The sequence below is a fragment of the Eucalyptus grandis genome, chromosome 8, assembly GCF_016545825.1.
Source record: "Eucalyptus grandis isolate ANBG69807.140 chromosome 8, ASM1654582v1, whole genome shotgun sequence".
Classification (NCBI taxonomy): Eukaryota; Viridiplantae; Streptophyta; class Magnoliopsida; order Myrtales; family Myrtaceae; genus Eucalyptus; species Eucalyptus grandis.
In genome coordinates, this window is record NC_052619.1 from 30,741,865 (window position 1) to 30,762,718 (window position 20,854).

General features: G+C 39.4%; 2 protein-coding genes across 3 annotated transcripts; both read left to right on the forward strand.

Moving 5' to 3' along the window:
- Window positions 1-4,630: 4,630 nt before the first annotated feature.
- LOC104416916 (TMV resistance protein N-like) lies at window positions 4,631-7,930 on the forward strand. Its single transcript, XM_018860682.2, has 4 exons — window positions 4,631-4,831; window positions 5,041-5,554; window positions 7,140-7,857; window positions 7,913-7,930. Exons 2-4 carry the CDS (start codon window positions 5,076-5,078, stop codon window positions 7,928-7,930), a joined length of 1,215 nt encoding a protein of 404 aa, XP_018716227.2. The 5' UTR covers window positions 4,631-4,831; window positions 5,041-5,075.
- On the forward strand, window positions 7,857-12,588 carry LOC108954538 (disease resistance protein RPV1-like). Of its 2 annotated transcripts, XR_005545321.1 has the most exons (4): window positions 7,857-8,241; window positions 8,703-8,975; window positions 9,099-10,915; window positions 11,985-12,588. XR_005545321.1 is itself a non-coding variant. In XM_039299017.1 (3 exons), the coding sequence occupies exons 1-3, from the start codon at window positions 7,930-7,932 to the stop codon at window positions 10,362-10,364; spliced, it is 1,851 nt and encodes a 616-aa protein (XP_039154951.1). In that variant the 5' UTR covers window positions 7,857-7,929; the 3' UTR covers window positions 10,365-11,036. The 2 variants fall into 2 exon arrangements, 1 of the variants encoding a protein (XP_039154951.1); XM_039299017.1 differs by lacking the exon at window positions 11,985-12,588 and having other exon boundaries at window positions 9,099-11,036.
- The last annotated feature ends 8,266 nt before the right edge of the window (window positions 12,589-20,854 follow it).

Sequence of the window (20,854 nt, forward strand, 5' to 3'; positions counted from 1 at the left end):
TTACATGGGGATTTCACAGGGAGTTAAGGGGAAGCTTCATGTGATCAATACATGGACATGGCCTGAAAATAGCGACCTTGTTCCACATGTTCTCACATTCCTTGCGCTTGTCAGCGTGTAAATTTGTTCTCACAGCTCATATGCTATTTTTGTTGCTGATCTACACGTTTATTCTGCAGCTGTGGAAGGATAGGCCAAACCAAGAAAAGAGATGAACCTGTCAATAGCAGAGTTCTTCTCAGTGGGAGAGACTGATGTAGGATGGGAATCAAACTGGAATTTTTATTTTGATATCCCCTATTTGTTATTATCTTATAAGAATATTGGGTATCCACTACACTAGTTCCCGTTTTAGACTCTTATAAGTAAAATTACACCAAATGTCCTGAATATTTGGCCGAGTATGCGGTCAAACCTAAATTTTGAATTTATGTAATCAAGTTCTAAATGTTTTTTTGTTGAGTACAATTTAATCCTTCTAGTAAGCTCACAACTAGATTTGATAACATGGGTTTCAAAATTTGACTTGGCGTTCTATAGTTTGTTTTTGCATACATGGCTCTGATATGGTACTAATGTGGCATCACATCACGAAAATTAAAAATTTAAAAAGTTAAGAAAGACCAAAGAAATTTTAAAAAATGGAGAAAAAAGACAAAATTAAAGAAAAATGAAAAATGAAAGTCGTGGAAAGTGGAACCTTAGGTGACGGTTGTTTGAGGGTTGGGAGACGGCGGAACTACCCCCACTTCGCCTGCACTTCCTTTACTTCGTCCCTTCTATTCATTTTAGTTGGCACAGATAGCTTGATTTTTTTAATGTTATGTTGATTCAACGAGCTTTGGAAAATGAGAGATCAATTGAAGGGAGTAATCATGAGCTGGGCTTGTTCCTCTGAAAATTTTAATCATCATTTTTCCTCCTTACAAACATATCAATTTTTATTGGAAAATGGATAGAGCTTAAAGTGAATCAAATTATATGCACGCACGACATATAAAAAATATGCTGTATGTTGTTTGGTGTTAGTATGGAGTATGAGTACTGATTATTTAAGAGAATCCAACTAATTTCATGATTTGTTTGTGTTGTTAGGGTTAAAACTATCACCTAGAGGAGGTGAATAGATGATTATAAATAATTAATGCCAAATTAAAAACAACAAAATTCAATATCACGAAAAAAAGAAAGTCTAAAGTAAGACTTCGTAGTGATCAAATATTCTATTACGTTTGTTGAAGAACTATGCAGTGATCAAATCTTTACTGCATGCAACAAACATAATAAATGAGTGACTAAAGGGTAGAGAAAATTGCACATAACAATTATAGTGGTTCGGCTTATGATAAGCCTATATTTACTCTCCCATGCTGACAGCTTATTAGTTGGATTTCACTAGCAAATCAATCAGAGGTTAAAATCAAATTGTGCTGTTTATATCTAAGTACTTCTACCTAGATCTGTTAAATGGGTGGGTCGGGTCGGGTCGGGTCGGTCGGGTGAAAATGGTCCAATCCATATTGACTCATTTAACCTATTTTGATCCATATTCATATACTATAAATCTAGTCGCTCATATGCAACCCAACCCATACCCTACCCGACTCGTATTGCTAAAACTCATTAATATTCTAGAAAAACTCATACCCATTTTAAACTCTATGCTAATTAGATAAAAAAATTCAAATCAAAATAAAAAAGCAAATTAAACAATTAAAAATAGTAAATAAAATAAAAAATATAAAAACCTATGAATGATAACTTTCACACAAAGACTAATTCAATTATCTCTATGGGTCAAGGATAATCAAATCATCAATCACCCATAGTCTGAAACAATCAGAATCGACCCCGTGCAAGACAAGAAACAGAGTGTCCTCTAGATAGAGAGAGACAAGAACAACATAGAGATATCAAGAAAGCGAGACGCTCAGTCGATCCCACTCACCAATTCCAGGGACTGATACTGAAAGGATCGGACTTGCGGTAGGTGCAGGAAGCGAGGTTGTCGATCCTCCAATGGGCGAGCCGGGAATGCTGTCGACTCGGTAGGCGGAGCCCCGAAACCGATTGCATCCTACTTAACTAACAACACCACACGGCCGAAAGAAAACTTCAACAAAGGACGACACGAACATCAAAAAATATTATCAAACAAAAATTGTCAAGCAGAGCAAGAGAGAACAGGAGTGGCAAATCACTCAAAGCCTATCCGTCGATCCAGTGATTCAAACGCGCGAAACGAAGCACGCGTCAACAAGGCTAATGGCAGGAGAAACCCGCGAAGGTAGAAGGGTACGGTATGGACTCACGCTATCGAGGAGTGCAATCGGGAGCTGGATTTTCATAGGGTAAGGCTGAAGCTCATCGACCATGGGGGATCAGTGGAGCCGGCTTGGAGGCGAGCGGTAGAGGCGAGCCGCAAAGGTTGCTCAGAGGCAAGCCGCTGAGGCAAGTGGCGGAGGCAGATGACAAAGGGTTGCGATTGAGTAGCCAAGAAAGTTTTGTGTTTTTTAGGTTACCCACTTAATTCGAAAATGGGTCAAACATTTTAACCCATTTTCGACCCACATGAATTCAGCTTAAAACCTTTTGAACCCATTTTAGGTAAGCTTTTATATCTTTATAACTCACACGAAACCCATTAGTACAAAATATAATTAAAAAGTGCAATATGGACCCATTTTGCCATCCTTATTCTACCTAAAGTTGGTGTTTGCTTACCTAAATTAATAGGAATCACTATCTTACACCAAAGCACACACTTCTGATACTGTTCACACTTCTCATTTCTTTGAACTTTGGAATTTTAGAATTAGTTCTCTCTTCTTCCTTCAGCATGACGACTTCCTTTAATACTCTTCAATATCCAAGTTGACTGTTGGACAGAAACTCTAAGAATCATTCATCAATTCAACCTGTTAGACCTGAATAATATGGAAGATCTATTTGCTCTAAGAATGCCAAGAATAAAGTCTCCCTTTGATTTGTTGCGCATGTAATAAATTGGGTTTCCATAAGTTGAGTTCTTGGTATGGAAAGTCTGTCTTGTCTCAAAATGATTGCCACATATACTACGAATCTCTAATCAGAAAAGATTATCGCGATATTAATCTCTCCTGGAAAATCAATAAATAAAACAAAAAATCCTTACCAATTTCCTTGCGTGAAGATTCAAGATCTTCTTGTAACATCTTACAATAATCCTTGTACAACTCATATGTTGTTCCTTATTATCAAGATCAAGATAGATCTCTAGCCAGACTCTAATCTGATGGATACAAGTTTATTAATTTGTTCTGATAATGTTACTTAGAAATGTTATCATCAGAATTATAAAACACTTGAGGAAGGTTTTGTCAATCTTCAAAACATATTTGGAAGTTTTCTTCAACATGTGGAACCTCCGTTAATAATCTCTGTGTTATCAGGATGCCCTTTTTCATGGTTAAAAAAGTTGATAAATGGGACAACCCACCGGAAAATTTTAAGTGCTTGACCCCAAAGGCAGGTTATTTTTTTTTTTTTTTGAACAAAAGGCAGGTTCATTGTTATTTACTTATTTTAGGACAAGCAAAGGTACCTTCCGATCCAGTTTCTAAAAAGTTGTTCGCCATTTTTAAGAAACTTCATGCCTTTCTTCAATTTTTTTTTTTTTTTTTGGGAAATACTTATCTAACGGTGCTATTATTTCTTGAAAGCAGTGGTGCATTCTCGGCCACAAATTGCTGACAGACTTATAAGGAGAACATTCTTTTCATTCCTTCTTGAATATTTTGGAAAGTCAACCTGCAAGATTAGCCAATGCGATTGAATATTTTTTTAGTTTGTCGGTTCCATTGTTGAACATTATTCAAGCCAGTTTGATCTAGATTTGGACCAATTCAAGTCTTAGTGATCATCGGACATGACTAAGGGCAAGTTCTTGATTGAATTGGCTAAACCAAATTGTGAAACATTGATTGTAATCAAGTGTAAAACTTCATGAAGCAATCTCTTATATTTTATGACGTTAAGACATTTTGTCTTCCCCAAGTGCAAGATATTTTGAGATGCAATTCTTTCTAATTTTATGAATTCTAACTTTTTAGTCTAACCAAACGTGGAATATTCTAAAATGTGACTCACATTTTACGATATGAGATGTCATAATGAAAATTTTAAAGAACAATATGTGCCATATTTCTACCAAAATCATAACAAATTGAATTTATTAATTTTATACATATGTCTACAACCAGCAACATTGTAAGATAACAAAGATGGTTTTGTTTTTTTTTTGGGCATATGGCTGAGTTGCATCTCACGAAGAAGCTTCATAGAAAGGGTTCACTAGAGTTACTTTGGTTAGACAACGGAGAAGTCTTTTGTTTTTACTCTTTGAATGATCAAATGTATCAAGGAGCAGTGTGGAAAGTGGTCATTCACTAGAAGGCCACATCTTTCATTTTTCTTCTCAAAAGAAAGTATTGGAAGAAATGAGAAAAATGAGGAGACTAGCTTGAAAAATCTTCTTGTAATACAGTCAGCAATTTGTGGCCAAGAGTGCACCGCTATTTTGAAAGGATAACAGTACCGTTACATAAGCATTGCCCTTTTCTTTAACTATTGCTTTGTTTTTTTCTTTTCACTCTTTTCAATTGCATTATTGTCCTTTTAGTTCTCATTCTCGGATTTTGACCCCTCTCCATCTCCCTCTCTCTCGCTAGTCTTCAGCTGCGCCTCCGATGTCTCTCCAGTCTTGCCTACGTCGCCGTCTCGTCTCCTTTCTCCCTCGATCTCGCAGGTCGCGCCCTTGCCTTGCTTGATCGGCCTTCAATCAACCCACTAGGTACTCTCTTGTCTCGTTTTCAATTTCTTGGTCCAATGTTTCGATTTTGGGGTGCTGTATTTTCGATTTCTTTCAGAGTTTGCCATCACCAATTGATAGCTGTAAATCCTGGCTAATCATAAATACCGCCTGTATTTTTTTCTTTTGTTTTTAAACCTTCCCCGATTGATATCCTGCCTAAAGCAAGCTCATTGACAATTTTCATTCAGCTAGATCCTGTCTCAAGTCTCGTTTGCAACGTGTGATGGCTCTAGCCACTAACACCTCAGGAATGGAGTTTGAGGTATTCCTGAGTTTCAGGGGACCAGATACTCGAGATAACTTTACTAGTTGCCTCTATTATGACATGGTGGAGAAAGGAATCCGTGTCTTCAAAGATGATAAAGAGCTCTCGGTCAGTCAAAAGATTGAGGGAGGGCTTTTGAAAGCCCTTAACGACTCTCAAATCTATATCCCCATCTTCTCCAAGGGCTTCGCTTCCAGTCCATGGTGTCTTCGTGAGGTTGCGCATATGGTAGATTGCACTTCAAAATCAGATGGAAAAAAGGAGATCCTCCCTATCTTCTTTGACGTGGAGATAGATGATGTAAAACTTAAAACCAAATTGTACAGAGCTGCCCTCTCCGAGCATGAGAAGAAGTACGACTCACGTGAAGTAAAACGCTGGGAAGATGCTCTCGTTGAGGTTCCGACAAGAGTAGGTTGGAAGCTTGAAGGAAAAGGGTAAATTTTTCAACTTGTTTTTTAGCTATATTTTTAATATAACATGTGAAGCATTTATTTTTGTAAGGTAGGACTTAATTAGTCAAGTTATACGTTTAAGGATATAGATCGACTTTTATATCATATTCAATCTACTCTTCAAGTTATTAATTTCTCTATAATTGATATGTAAGTTGAAAGAAGGTTCATGCGTATGCTATGTCATGGTCACGTTGTTGAGTGTTGAGTTAGCATCTTGTTTGGTTGTCAAAGACCGCAAAATAAATAATTTTCAACAAATTAGGAGAAAGGAAACGGAAGCAACAAACAGACAAATATTAATGCTTATTCATTGGAGATCAAACATCCTGATTTTGTACTACTAGCATATGAATGTTTGATCAATCTCCAAATGTTGCCAGCACATTAAATTATTAGTTTCATGAAGAAAAAGGAAACTCAGGTCTAGTCACATCTTCTCTACTATTATTAAGGGAACTATATAGACTGCTGTGGTGGTGAATTTTATCTACAAAATATGACGGCTCTCCCTAGCGTTTTGATGGTGCCTCTTGCGAAAGAAAAAAAAAGACTCGCGAAACATTAACAGCACGTTTAGTTGCAGTAACAGCCATAGGTTTCATAATTTTGGTTTTAGGAGTATTTCAGAAATTCTGATGGTATTCCACATTTATTACATATGTTATTCATGAAACCAAACAATGTAACAGATTAATATTTTTAAACCCAACAGAGTTTTGGCCAAAAAAATAAAATCCGATAGAGTAATTGTTAGTAAAACTCTATTAAATTTCAAAATAACAAGTATTATATAGATGGTTCCTAGAAGCAATAATCTCGCATCACACCCTTACTTGGTTCATAACTGATTTGAAAATGGGAGAAGTTTAGTGACAATGTCGACGCTGCCGCTCAGACACTTGTCACAAATTGATCGGCTCTTTAATTGCTCACGTGTGCACTAAACTTTCCGAAAAATAAAACCCAAGCTTGGCTAGTCACCATTCTTTAACGTCTCCTCAAGATCTGGAGGCAGCATCCCTAGATGTGTCTAAGCTAAGATCTCGACGGTAATGGCTAGATTGACGGTATCTCGATGAAGTCTCCCAGTTCTCATCTATAACATGAGTTAATTGTTGCTCATATTGAATCTTAAACATGCCAAAGTTGCTAAACTTAAATTTCATCTATATATTCTATGAATAAGTAGACGGATAAAATAGTCATAACGATATAATTACATTGCTTTCTACTCTTTTTTCTTCTTCAATCATATATGAAATGGACTAAATTCCTTCGTTTCACATTTTTTGTAAGCATAGAAACAACCACAAAATCCAATCATTCCTTTCTCTTGATCAATATCCTAATCCTTTCCAGTTCCTAAGAAAGTCTAGGCAGTAGTTGGTATTTCAATCCAACCAATGGGAATCTGGCCAGCCACATCAATTAATTCGAGTCCTTTATAACTTAGATAATTTTCATTGTAACTTGAGATGTTTACATTTAAATGGATTCAAATATGCTATTTGAAAAATTGCTGCCGTCATAAATCTTCCTTACTATATTTAGCTTATATTGGCAGGTATGGTGAACTTATAAAACTAATTGTTCGAGAGGTTCTGCTTAAGCTGAAGGGGAAGAATAGAACTCTTCCTGACCATCTAGTTGAAATGAATGATCTAGAATATATAGAGGAACTGCTGGATATTAACTCTGATGACCATGTGCGTTTCATTATAATCCATGGGACGGGTGGTATTGGCAAATCAACTCTTGCTAGTGTTATCTTCAACCGACTCCGGTCTAAATTTGATTATTGTAGTTTCCTTGAAGATGTCCAAAGTCATCGTCTTTTAGACATGCAAAAGAAACTACTGTCCGAAACATTGGGCTCGAACTCTACTCAAGAAATGTATGACACCAACGACGGCATTGATCGCATAACAAGAGGACTTGGCAAAGCAAAAGTTCTAGTTGTTGTCGACAATGTAGACGAGAAGAAGCAACTTGAGAACTTGGTAGGAAGCTATGATTGGTTTGGGAGTGGAAGTAGGATCATTGTCACACTTAGGGACATAAGGATAATACGAAATAAAGACAACCAAAGGCAACCTAGCTATTACATGGATTACTCAGTAAAGGAGATGCCCTTTGATTTAGCGATTCAGCTTTTTAGTAAGCATGCTTTTAGAAGTGATACTCCTCCAGAAGATTGCTACAAATTCTCAGAAAAAGTCGTTTCAAGCGTAGGAAGGCTTCCTTTGACTTTGGAAGTCGTAGGTTCCCTTTTCGCCTCCATAGCTAGATCAGAATGGGATGAGACATTGGAGGACTTAAAGCAAGCCCCATGTACAGACGTTCGACAAACATTGATGATAAGTATCAACAAATTGGATGATATAGAAAAAGCCATATTTCTAGACATAGCATGTTTTTGCATCGGGGAGAAAAAGACTTATGCAGACTACATGTGGCGTAATAGTGGCTATTCTTCACACAGCGTGATTGATGTTCTTCTGCTCATGTCATTGATAAAGATCGATGAGGACAATAGATTTTGGATGCATGATGAAGTTCGAGATCTAGGAAGATACATTGTCAAAAAAGACAATGTTGAAGATGCTGGAAAGCGCATTTGGGTGTCGATTGATGAGAATACTTTAGACATACTGAGAAGCAATGAGGTAAAACTTATTAAGAGTAGAAGATATAGTCAATCCAAGCAAAATCTCTTGTTGTGTGCTTTAAAATCGGCATTATTAGTTGATGGCCTTCTTTGTTTACTAATTTATAAAGAAACAGAAAGCAACTTTATAAGCAATAGAAGTATATGTTTTCATGCCTAAGCCATGTGAGACGAGTAGAAAGCTGCGGCGCGGTTTGATTAGTTAAAATTATCTGTTTCTTGTTCCGGTGCGAGATTGAAGATTTTTGTGTTGTCTTGAAGGTGTTTAGTCTGTAAAAAGATAGAAAAATCAACCCCGAATGAAGATTTTAAACATGCTTCGTTTTTCTTATTTTTAAATTGATAGAAAAAATGAATATTGTTTTGTTACAACCTTGCGTTTGATTAAATTATTTGGTGACGGAGAAGAACTACTAATATCGTTGTATGCTCATCTTTATTCTCTGCTGCTGCTGGTAGGAAAAACAAGTTGTACGAGCACTCAGTATAGGTATTAGTCATGACTTAACACCTGGAGAATTATCCCGTCTGCCACAGCTGAGGTTCCTTGGAGGGCGGAGAATGAATTTTGTAGGCAACTTCAATAATCTTCTTCGTAATCTGAGATGGCTGTCTTGGCATCATTGCCCATTCAATCTTTCAGCCGTGAATCTTCACCTGGTGAATTTGGTCGTGCTTGACCTTTCGAGAAGCAACATCACCCACAATTGGGGTGGATGGAGGCAAATCAAGGTACTGACACACCTCGCTCATGTATGCTTAAAATTCTATCAATTCACATTTGTTAGGTAGTTGTATGCTATTGTATTCTCATGCTTTTCTTGGGCATGTAATTGCCTTTTATATCCATTGTAGAAGGCGAAAAAGTTGAAAGTTCTAGATTTAACGGGATGCAAGAGGTTAACCAAGACACCCAATTTTTCCAAGTTTGGCAAGTTGGAGAAATTGATTCTCGCTTGGTGTGTGAGATTGGCTACAATTGACAAGTCAATCAATAAGCTAAGACAACTAAGGACTTTAGATATCAAGGGGTGCCATTCCCTTCAAGGGTTGCCCAAGGAAATCGATTCTCTAGAATGCTTGTCGGAGATTATCGTGCCCCAAACTACCGAGTCATCCTTATCCGAATTGTTCAAGCTTCCTGAGACACTGGGCAATCTAAAATCTTTGATGAGGTTTCAAACTTTGAGTAACTATAGTATCCACCAACTTCCTTACTCTATTGGAAAGTTAACAAATCTTACGTGTTTGTGGTTGACTGATTGCTATAATCTAATAGAGCTTCCAGACTCTATTGGAGAATTAGAATCATTGGTTGAGTTAAATATAAGGAATTCAAACATCAGTGTTCTCCCTGATTCCATTGGAAATCTAAAGAGACTAAAAGTCTTAAACGTGGCATCCACAGAGATACACACGATACCTTGTGTGCTCGGAAGGGTGGAGACACTCGAAGAGCTCAATGCCTCGTATTGTTGGCGCCTCAAGGATGAAATTCCATGGGAAATGTGGAGCCTAAACCGTCTGAGGATCCTGGACTTAAATGGGAGCCCAATCTCTACTGTGCCGAGAAAGATCGGTGATTTCTTCTGTCTCCAAACGCTGACAATCTCAGGTCGCCGGCTTCTCCCGTTGCCAAAGCTTCCCTTGAGCTTGAAATGTCTAGTGGTTGAAGCTGCTGATATCCCTGTTCTTCCTGACCTCTCGAGCCTGGTTCATTTAGATCATCTCGAAGTGAGCAAAGATTTTATACGTATTGACTACGGGAGTGAAAAAGAAGTGTTTTTCTCTGAAGCGAACAAGATTATCTCGCTTTGGAAGGACGCGCAGTCCATCCATCGGCTTCCACGTGGCTTATCAACCTTGAAACTTAGCTGCATCCCGCAATTGCCTGATTTTTTTGGCTTCAAAAGCTTGTCAGTTCTCCAAATCAGTAACTATCCGATGCCACACTTGCCCATACTTAAATACTTGGAGGGCTTAAGGGAATTGAAGATATCTTGGTGCGAATTCATCGACAGCACACCCGATCTATCATGCTTGAAGAGGCTACAAACATTATATCTCCATCGTTTAACCAAACTGGCAGAGATTCCAGGTTTGGGGAAGTGGAATCTCTGAAGTCTCTAAAAATTAGTTTTTGTTATGCAATTGAAAAATTGCCTAACCTGTCGAAGTTGAAAAATCTACAGCGTCTCTCTATTTGGTCTTGTCAAAAGTTAAGAGCCGTCGAAGGCTTGAAAGAGTTGAATATTTTGAAGAAGGCAGAAATTGTTTTTTGCACATCTATGGATAGTTTGCCTGAATTGTCAGCATGCACCAAGTTAGAAAAATGTTGAATGCCGCCAAAAGCTGGGGAAAACATCATTCAGTCCACCGTGCCTGCACTCCTCCCCGATTGTCCTTCGATCCAAAGGGCGCCTCGGTAGCCGTGTCGAAATTCTTGGGCGTGTTTTGATTAGTCAAAGCATAACAGAAGTTCTCTTTTCTGCTTGTGTTTGCTAACTTGTAGAGCTGGCTTGGATAAAGGACAAAGAAGGTGTTGGCGTGAGTATTCAGAGTTTCCATGCCCTGCATGTGGATTAGACCCAATTCTGCGGCCTGGCACGTGGAACAAAGCCACATTTGCAACGCGCATTCACCACCGACATGAAATGATCCAATGGCCTCATGTAATGTCACTTCTTGAGCCATATATTATCTTTCTTCTTGACTATGTTAAGATGATGTTTTCGTTTTGAAATGGAATTCTTGTGATGCATTGCATTATATAAGAATTTTAAAATTCAGTCATACTTTCGCATTAAATTTTAGGACTTTAAATGCATTAATTACAAAATAAAAATTGAGGATTGAGTCTTATTGCTCCATCCCCAATCCTCCACCCCATTATGAAAGATTAAGAGGATCTAAGCGTTGGAGCTAACAGTACTACCTAAAAAGAGTGAATAGGTTGGTTTAGAACTATGAAATTTTTTTGCAGAATATAACAAATTAAATTTCAAATATCAGCATAAATACATTGTGATGCTATTAGTGAAGAGATAGACGATATTGCAAGCAAATATATAATATTTCAGCTTTATCCCCAAGTTTACGTCCACTCTCAACACTAACAGCCACGGCAAAGCTAGAATCCACTAGCAATCTTTAAGAAAAGTTATAATCAGCAAGTACCGTCTTTCCAATAGGTTAAACTATTAGGACTCACGTATTGTTATCACTTTTGTACACTTGCTCTTGTCACTGATTGCAAATAGTGGCATGACCCAAACATTGACATCAAGAGTACGCAGTTAATATCATCATAAACAAAGCAAAGAAGAACACTTAAAACACATGACCCGCCTTCTCTTATACTTAATACATAACCATCCATCCTCAAATGACCACTCCTAATTGAAATCCTTAAGTAGCCATTGGTTCTACCATTGCCAATAGCAAAACCTTGCTAGAAGTCATCAGAATAACTCTCTAACATCAGCAACGTCTCCTCGATATTGGTGGTCTATTAGAATAGTTTCAGTGTACTTCTATTAGTATGTGTCTTGCTCATAATTGCCCAAACAACTCCTAATCATTTTTGGTGGTCATTTCTAGATTTCAAACTTTGTTAACCGCTATATTCATTTTGATTAATGTTATAATCAAATGATCAAGTGACTAGTACATTCCAAGACCAAATATTTGCACGATCTAGATTATTACTAGTTTATTTGTGATATCCTTGTTTCGACACAGTTTTTCATAATGGAATTGTCTCGACAAGCGATTGTTGGATGAGATGACCTTGAGGATCAATAAACCACAAGAGTATCGAAAAAGGTCACTTTAGAGCGAAAACTCAATTTTTCATCGATAAGGACGTACAAGTGCGGAAAAATGGAAACGGGCCATGGGGGGACCCAATGGGCCCATGCCCAAGTGGGTGGCCCAAGGCCCACACGCCCAAGGGGTGGGCGGCCAAGGGAGGCCCATGGGCCCTTCAAGTCCATCAAGCCCTCTTTTGACAAGATCTTGACATTAGATGCATGCAAGGACGTAAATAATGCATGAATAGTGCGAGATCTTTGTGAAATGATCGAAATCCCCTTACATTGGACTAAGGACAAAAGGGCAAAGATGGAAATTGACAAGTGAAGGGGGCGGCACTTGAATTTGGGCGGCAAAGAGGATTGGGAAGAGGGTATCTAGCCTACCTAGCCTAATCTAGCTCTAACCTAGTCATTCGAGTGTAATCTATATCTCATTTAATGCAAGGATTTTGCTTCTGCCATAAGCCATCTTGATTGACATGAGCTCAAGGGATTTGATGGGCATTAATTGGGACTTGACATCACACTCTCTCTCTTCCCTCTCCCCCTCACCGCTGGTTCCCTCTCTCTCACCCTCATTCTCTCTTATTTCCTCACTTGTTTTGGTTTCAAGCTCTTTATCTCTCTTCCCTCACCACCACCGACACCTCCATTGCTCTCTTTGCAAGCTTGTTCTTCATTTGTTTCCTCTTATTTTACCTCACCAGCAACCGTCCTTTAAACCCACTGCCATTCGCGTCGCCAAATTGCCGCTCAAAGTTGACTGACCAGCCTCCTCAAGGGCTGTTCGGTGCTGTGCAGCCCTTGCCCATGCTCCTTCTCCCTCGTTTCTTCTCCAGTTTAGTCCCTTGCGAAGCCGAGAGGCTGTGCCAATACTCACCAGCAACCCTCATCGCTGTCTAGCTCACCCGCATTGTCACGCCCCGAACCCCAAGCATGCGCACGTCCCTTACATTTGGTCGATTTTTAAATGCGATATCCCAGGATTAAGTATCGCCAACCCTTTCATTTTAAATATGCACATGCGGAAGCACTTATAAATCCCTAGACAATAAAACAATGTGATAGAAAAGCAGGCCATATATTTTCCTTACTAAAAATTCACAACTACATCTTTTTATATGCATCTCATAGTATTCTACAATACTATATATACGCAACTCTGGTCTAATGTCTATTCACATGCAAACAAGGTCTGACAAGACAGGACGGGATCTCAGTCCTCATCCGAGTCGTACTCGGGGTTATCTTTGGGGTCCTCCTCCACGTACTCCTCTTCGGATTCCTCAACAGGGGTCTCCTCATCAGATTCATGCTCCTTAGGCTCCTCATCCAGGTCCCGAAATGGTTATTCAATAACCACCGACAACGTCTCAAGCAAGTTCTACCCCTAAAACCCGATTAGTAAACTAATACACTTTAGGGCTGCCTATGCACAACATGAGTCAAAGGACTTACCTTAGCCTCAGATTCCACCTACATATTAGCACAGATCATATAGGCACCCAAGCAATCATATATTATAGATCGAAGCATCGATCTAATCGACCTAGTCAATTATACACCAAGAAGACCACTCACGGTCATCTCTATTCAATCATTCACTTCACAACATCAAATCAAGGCAATGAATCACATCAAGTCACACTCAGATCGAATCATCGATCAATCGACCTAGTCGATTACAAGTCAGTCGGACCATTTCTAGGTCATTCATACAACACCAAGCAATGATTTAGTGGCTTTACGGTCCCACCCGACCCTCTCAAGATCTAGTGGCTTTACGGTCCCACCCGACCTTTCCAAGATTTAGTGGCTTTACGGTCCCACCCGACCCTTTCAAGATTTAGTGGCTTTATGGTCCCACCCGACCCTCTCAAGATTTAGTGGCTTTATGGTCCCACCCGACCCTCTTTACGATGCCATAATCTGTCACCAAGCCACGTGCATTCTCCAGGAAGACATACCGAGTCTCCGAGCCATGTGCATTCTTTAAGGCTACCTTTTCGCCAAGGTGACATATCCAATCACCAAACCACGCGTCCTTCCCAGGTGACACTCCAATTCACCGGGTCACGTGCATTCTCCAGGTGATTTACCAACTCACTTTCGATACTAACAATTGATACTCTATCAATCCTCAATCACATAGTCAAAATTGCATTATTTAATAACATACTTAAAATGCACCATTAAATCAATTCGACACGAATTAAAGCTCAAATAAATAAACGGACTACTCCATGACAATCAGCACGAAATTCCGGTCACCGGCCATCCTGGTTGAATTTTCGGAAGATAAATAATTAAATAATTAATTTCGAAAATTAAATAAATAAATACAATAAATTCAATTTAGCACAATATAAAGCTCAATTAAATAAACGGACTGCGCCATGATCATTAGCATAAAATCCCGGTCACTGGCCATCCCGGTTGAATTTAGGAAATAAATAATTAAATAATTAATTTCGAAAATTAATATTTAATTCTTAAAAATTCCAATTAGGCCCGAATCGCCTAATTAACACCCGATAAGGGACAGGAAAAATCCCAAGAAGCATCCAATAAATACTAAAGGCAATTTTCTATCTAATTACACTAATCACACAACTAATATGCAAAGCAATTAACTAATAATCACTAATCAATTCTAATCTAACAACCTAATTACACTTAATTAACACTAATCAACCTTTAAGCGTAATTAGCAAACTAAGAAGGCATTAGTGAGTAAAACTCACTTGCACAAAACGAAGACTGGGACACTGCAACGACCACGCAACGGCGGCCGAACTTGGGTCGGGCCAAGAACTTTGCGAGCCGGCAGGAATTCTGGGCTTAGGCCTGCTGAAAACAAACTGAACTTAGGCCTGACTTGAAGAGCTGCTGAACCAGGCTTGTCTTTTTAGGCAACTTGGGCTGATCTTGCTTGGGCCTAAGACTCAATTAATGGGCTGAACAAGAAAGCTTCATGGGCTGAACAAAAAAACTGGACTGGCTGTCTTCGTGGATGGGCCGCTCACGGCCTGGGCTTCTTGTTGACTCACGGGCTGAAGGAACGCTTTACGCGAGAGACACGGACGAACGGTGCTACTTCGTTTGTGGACTGGCGCAGCAGAGACGGGGAAGCAGCTCTGCGTTGAAGACACGTGCGGCTTCGGTCTTCAATTGAGCTGAATGAAGAAGGAGAGGAGCAGCTTCGTCTGAGCCGCGAGAGACGCACGCCAGCTTCGGTCTTCAAGGCTGATTGATGACCGGACGCGCTGGCATCCAAGGAACGAACGGAGAGGCGATGATGGTAGATGGAGAAGCGGACGAGTGGCAGCAAGCTAAGCAGAAATTGAAGACGTTAGAGCGGTGCTTCTTCAATCAAGTTGACTGAGCGTGAGGGAGAAACAGACAAGCGGTGAGCGGCTTCGGTGGACGTGGCTTCAAGGGGGGGTCAACAAATCGCCCAGGAGCTTTGCTGTGTTGACCTCCTGAGTGGGGTTCTTCGGTGGGGAACAAAATTGGTGGACGGCGTGGGAGCTTGGGGTTTCGGTGAGTGGAGCTGTTCATGGGAAAAGATGAAGGAAATCAAAGAAGCAAATGAAGGGTGAAGAAGCGAGTGAGGAAATTGGTGAAATGGCTGAGGGAAATCAACAAAGAAAAATGAAAGAGAAGCATATGTGCGAAGGAGGGTGTCGGCTAAGAAACGTGCAAGGAAAGCCAAGGTGGAGGCCCTCCCCTTAGCTTGATTTTTCCACAAATATCTCCCACCTTCACTCTAGGCCAAGTATTTATCCCTTGGCTGTCATTGAACCACCCAAGCTCTTTCTTGGACATGTGAATTGGTCCAAATGGCTAGTGGGATGGGGGCACACGAAATTGCTTGGTACCTCCTCCAATTGATCACTCATTTCTTCTCAATTTAACCTTGTAAGGCCTCAATAAATCCAAGTGATGCCTCAATGCTTCAATTAAATATTCTCCTCATCCAATAACCCATCTCGCATCCCGATTTCACAATAAAAACAGTCCTCTACAAAATTCCGATTAAAACGGCCCTATTTATCCAGTCGAAATTAGAACGCGAAAATCTGGATGTCACACGCATGCTACGGACGTGAGACCAACTGTTGTCCAATCTTGTTGTTCCTTCCCCCAGCATGTTTCAAAGCTTGAATAGTTTGTGAGTGGTTTTCTAACTCTTGATTAAGGTTGTCATTGCACTTTTGGAGTAGTTTAGGGCTTGATTGTGGTTAAATGATGATTTTTTAGTGTGATAGTGAATGTTGTGTGATATGTGATTATTAGGCCTAGATAGGTTATCAAACGTTTAGCGATAGGTTATCAAGCTTCAAAGCGATAGGTTATCAGACTTTTAGCAATAGGTTATCATGGGTGATAAGCTATCGAGCCTAGGGTGATAGGTTATCAGATTTTAAGTGACAACAGGATTGTTGATGATAAGTTATCAGGTTTTGGTGATAGGCTATCACGTTTAAGGCAATAAGTTATTGGTGTTATCAGTTTATGATAAGTGAAATTGCTATGTTGTTTATTATGCCATAATATGATGAAATGTTATTATGTGATATAGGCTTATGTGGGGTACGGATTATATGTTAAGCATGTTATATGGATTATGAGTTATATGTGTTATGTGAGTTACGTATTATGTGATGTACGTGTCACGTGTGTTCTATACGACGTGACGTTGTAATGTGGCATGTTATTAGAATACGTTATGGTAGGGTGATATGTTATATAAATAAAAGATGGATTATGTGATGGATTTGATAGCACGTTATAAATGATGTGAATGTATTGTCAATTATGATGACTTTATTCTACTTTGATAAGTAGTTTATATGCCATGAGTTTACGAAATAAATGGTGCATATGTGTATGATATAATGTGATGCATGTGTATGATATAATGGCATATGGCAAATGAAGTTGCATATCGCATAGGCATCACATTGATTAAATAAGAAAGATAAGAAATGGATTGTGTTAGGGTATGTTCGCGTGATCACCTAAGATTCTGATGCGTTTTACGTGGAGTGTGAACCTATCCTGACGCATTTTACACGAGATGATATCTAATTAAGTTCAAATGCTCCCAAGTCAACAGGATGCCATTTGCGAATGGATTTTAGAATGAAACTCCTTATAGGAATGACCGTCCTAATGCATTTTACACAGGACAATGTTGTGCTTGATGGGGTGAGACAATGCCTGGTTACGCTGGATGATTGCGAACCTTCGGGTTAGCCTTAGGTCCTGAATGACTGTAATAATCTGGACATACTTGTATGGAAAGTGCATGAGATTCGTATGTGTTCATGTTCGGATTATTGCATGGCATGAGCATATGATTTGAACCATAATGCGCATTCATATGTTTGGCTCAAGAGCATGGACAATGTGTTCTGGTATTGCCTATGTGTCTATATTGATGGCTTTGAATAGTAGACTCGTTATTATGAGAATAGTGAGGGTAAAGCTAGAGGAGTGTTGCCATATTTTGTCATTAATAGATAATTGCTTGTTTAGATCGCTTTTAAGGTGAACAACTTCTCTATGCGAGGTTTTGGGAAGTTCACTCATTGAGTATCTCATATTTGTTTGTTGAAATGTTTACATGCCTAAGAATGGCTAAGCCGTTCTGTCATATACGTTTTGGCCTCCCCATTGAATATAGTCGGGAGGTGATGGAGTATCCTATATCAGCAGGGCTTAACGCGCATTACATGTGTTACATCACAATCATTTGGGTCAACGAAGGTCTATCAAACCTCGTGCCACACCGATTCATGGCCTGATACTTTTGGGTGGGCAACGAGAGCCAGGGTCCCATCCACAGCTTTGACAGTCCGCTGAGTGTCAAAGGTTTAGGGGGAGGCATCAGTTGAGATGCCAAGAATGGGAACATTCCCGATAGGGAAGTGTCTGGCCCCAAGCTCGACCCTAAGTAGATCACTGAGCTGGAGCCATGGATCCCGGAGGTTGCTAACACTTTTTGGACCATCCTCATAGTATTAAAGACGTAGGCGTACCACGGTCCCTTTTGTAGAAGGTTGTGGTAGCGCTATCAGACGTGTTAGATGTGATGAGGCTAGCTGTTAAACTTTTAAACTTAATGTGTATGAAATGTTGACTTATGATGCATAAATAAATGATTATGTTTTTAATTATCCCTATTGAATGATGGTTAGAGATTTTTTTATGTTTATGCTTGTGCATTTATTGTTATTGCGAATTGGGTCAGTGACGCCTCTTAGGACATCGCAATCAAATGACCAAAGGATAAATAAAGTGTGTTGAGCGAGGGACGTCACGCGACCGTATGTGGATTGAGGCGTGACATTATTGATGCTATCCACTAACAAACTATATGGAATGACTTGCAATCAATCATTCAATGACCCTTGTAACTATGTCAACTTCCAAAGAATTCTAATTGATGAGAGATTGACAACAATACCTCCAAGTCTTCATCAAATCCTCATTAGATCACACTTTTTCTCCTCTTGTCGAGATCTTCATTAGATTTTCACTAAACTCACACAAGTCATCGATGTCATCATAGTCTTTCACTTCATATGATAGAGAAAGCTGCTCTAATAACAATCCGTTGCTCCTGATAACAATACGGATCTTTCTTCTGGTCCTTCTAAGTATATTGATTGATTCTATTCTACAAAGCTATTCTCCTTCATGTTCCTTTCAAGTTTTACCAAACATTCTCGTCCTAGGCTTGTTTATCAAGTCCATCTAACTGTTCACCTTATCTTGGTCCTTCCAAACTATAATGAACATCCCTATTCTTCTCGATTTGTTCATCATTGATCAAGGTTCTTCCATATGTTTAGCTTATCTCAAGATCCTTGTAGCTTGTAGACATCTTCAACGTCCAATATCTTATCCACCCTAATAGAGTACTCAAGACAGTGGCAGGGCACTCCCAATATTAAATCTCTGTGTTGTTATTGATATAATTTGCATGTCAGCTTGTGCATATGTACTTGGTATTACTCAACCAATACACACATTAGGAGCATTTAATTATATTAGAAATACTTGGTATTATTGAAATACTTGTTTCGGTTGTTGTCTATAAATAGTACAAAGCATCAAACAACGATTTTAAAGTAATCTGCATGTGAGTGAATTAGAAGATTACAAATATAATAACTCCAACCCCACAATTGTAACTTGACGTGGTTGTAATTGGAATTACGCTTTTTTAGAGAAGGAGGCACTGATCTTGTGCGTAGAGTGTGCGATGGGATGGTTCGGATTATCAACTTAGAGATTTCAAATGTTAAAGTAGTATTAGACCATTTATATAAATAAAAAAATAAACATCATTCAAAGCAGTAGTCCTATGGTTTTAGATGCTCCGTAATGAATACAATGCAAAATGCGATAAAATATCTCAATACCTATTTTAATTACCTATATTTAGATGTATTATTTAATAATTACATGATTGCATGTTACTTACAAGCTAGATACACATAATTCTCTTACTTTTGAAGAAGGAACTGAATCATCTAAATAAGTTAATTCCAAAAAGACATACTCATCACACATTCTGGATCAAGCAATTGAATACTTTTTAAAGATTGTCTTGGATATAAATAACTGAAAGACTTAGGTCATGATTGGTTGCAAAAGAGAATGCAAATTCATGATATCTACCTACCCCCACAATTTTGTCTCAATTTCAACTTCATCCTAAAATATCCAAGTGACTAAAACGCCAAAAAAAGTTTCTCCTCTTGTCCTCTTCATTTCTCTTTCCTCTCTCATATTTTATGTATGCCTCGCCCACTTACTCACAACTTAATTGAATAATCCAAAGAAGTTGTGGAAAAACATGAAAGGTAGAGTCACGTGTCACGGCCCGAAAGAAAGCCATTCCAAGAGGGTTCTAAGGGATGGTCGTGACACATCCATGGATTAAGCGACCCTCGGCTTGTATCCCCAAGTCCTAGGTTTTTCTCGAGTATTCTAGAATACTCCTAGGGGCGGGCAATACGGTAATTGTATTCGTATGTAATAAATGTGGGTAGTTGGTAGTTAGGGAGATATGATCTCCACCGTTAGATCGAGGAGAGATCTACGGATACAGTTTGCTTTGTATTTGTATATATAGGGGCCTCCTCCCCCCTAAATTGTTCTGATCACATTAATAAGTAATACAATCCAGAGCTTCTCTCTCTAGAGTTTCTCTCTCTAAAGATTCTTGTGAGTTGAGCGTGAGAAAGGCTGCTTGGGAGAAATCCTAAGGTCACACGAGCAAAGGGAATGCTAGATCGATCGGCTCGTGACAAGTGGTATTAGAGCCAAGTTCGTTCCAAGCGCAATGGCTGATCCACGATCCAATGAGGCGTTCGCCATGGGTGGTGACTGCGTTGATCGTGGGAGGAACGCCGAGAAGGGCACTACCAAGGGAAAGAAGAGCCATGGTGGTTTGAGCTCAAGGGATCCAACGGGGGACCTTGCGCATTGGATGACAAAGCTAGAGTTGTTTGTCACTAATGTCCAAGGATTGGTCGATGACCTAACCCAGACCGTGGATGGAGTGGATGCCGGAAGGGAGGAGCTCGTAGTTGAGGTGCAAGAGCTCAAGACCGGCATGGAAGAGCTCCGACACGAGTTGCTGGGAACCCTAAGGGAAGAACTCACACAACGGGATGAATACCTGGAGGCCATGATGGCGGCTATGCGCGCAGAGATAGCTGAACTAAAGGGGAAGCTTATCGAATCGGAAGCTGCACATGTGAACAAGGTGATCAC

Bases quoted from the DNA above. Each gene is read 5' to 3' on its own strand.
- LOC108954538 (XM_039299017.1), top strand. From the start codon at position 7,930: ATGATAAGTATCAACAAATTGGATGATATAGAAAAAGCCATATTTCTA. The intron at 8,242-8,702 runs GTAAAACTTATT...TGCTGCTGGTAG, and splicing joins ACATACTGAGAAGCAATGAG to GAAAAACAAGTTGTACGAGC. The intron at 8,976-9,098 runs GTACTGACACAC...TATCCATTGTAG, and splicing joins GTGGATGGAGGCAAATCAAG to AAGGCGAAAAAGTTGAAAGT.
- LOC104416916 (XM_018860682.2), top strand. From the start codon at position 5,076: ATGGCTCTAGCCACTAACACCTCAGGAATGGAGTTTGAGGTATTCCTG. The intron at 5,555-7,139 runs GTAAATTTTTCA...TTATATTGGCAG, and splicing joins TGGAAGCTTGAAGGAAAAGG to GTATGGTGAACTTATAAAAC.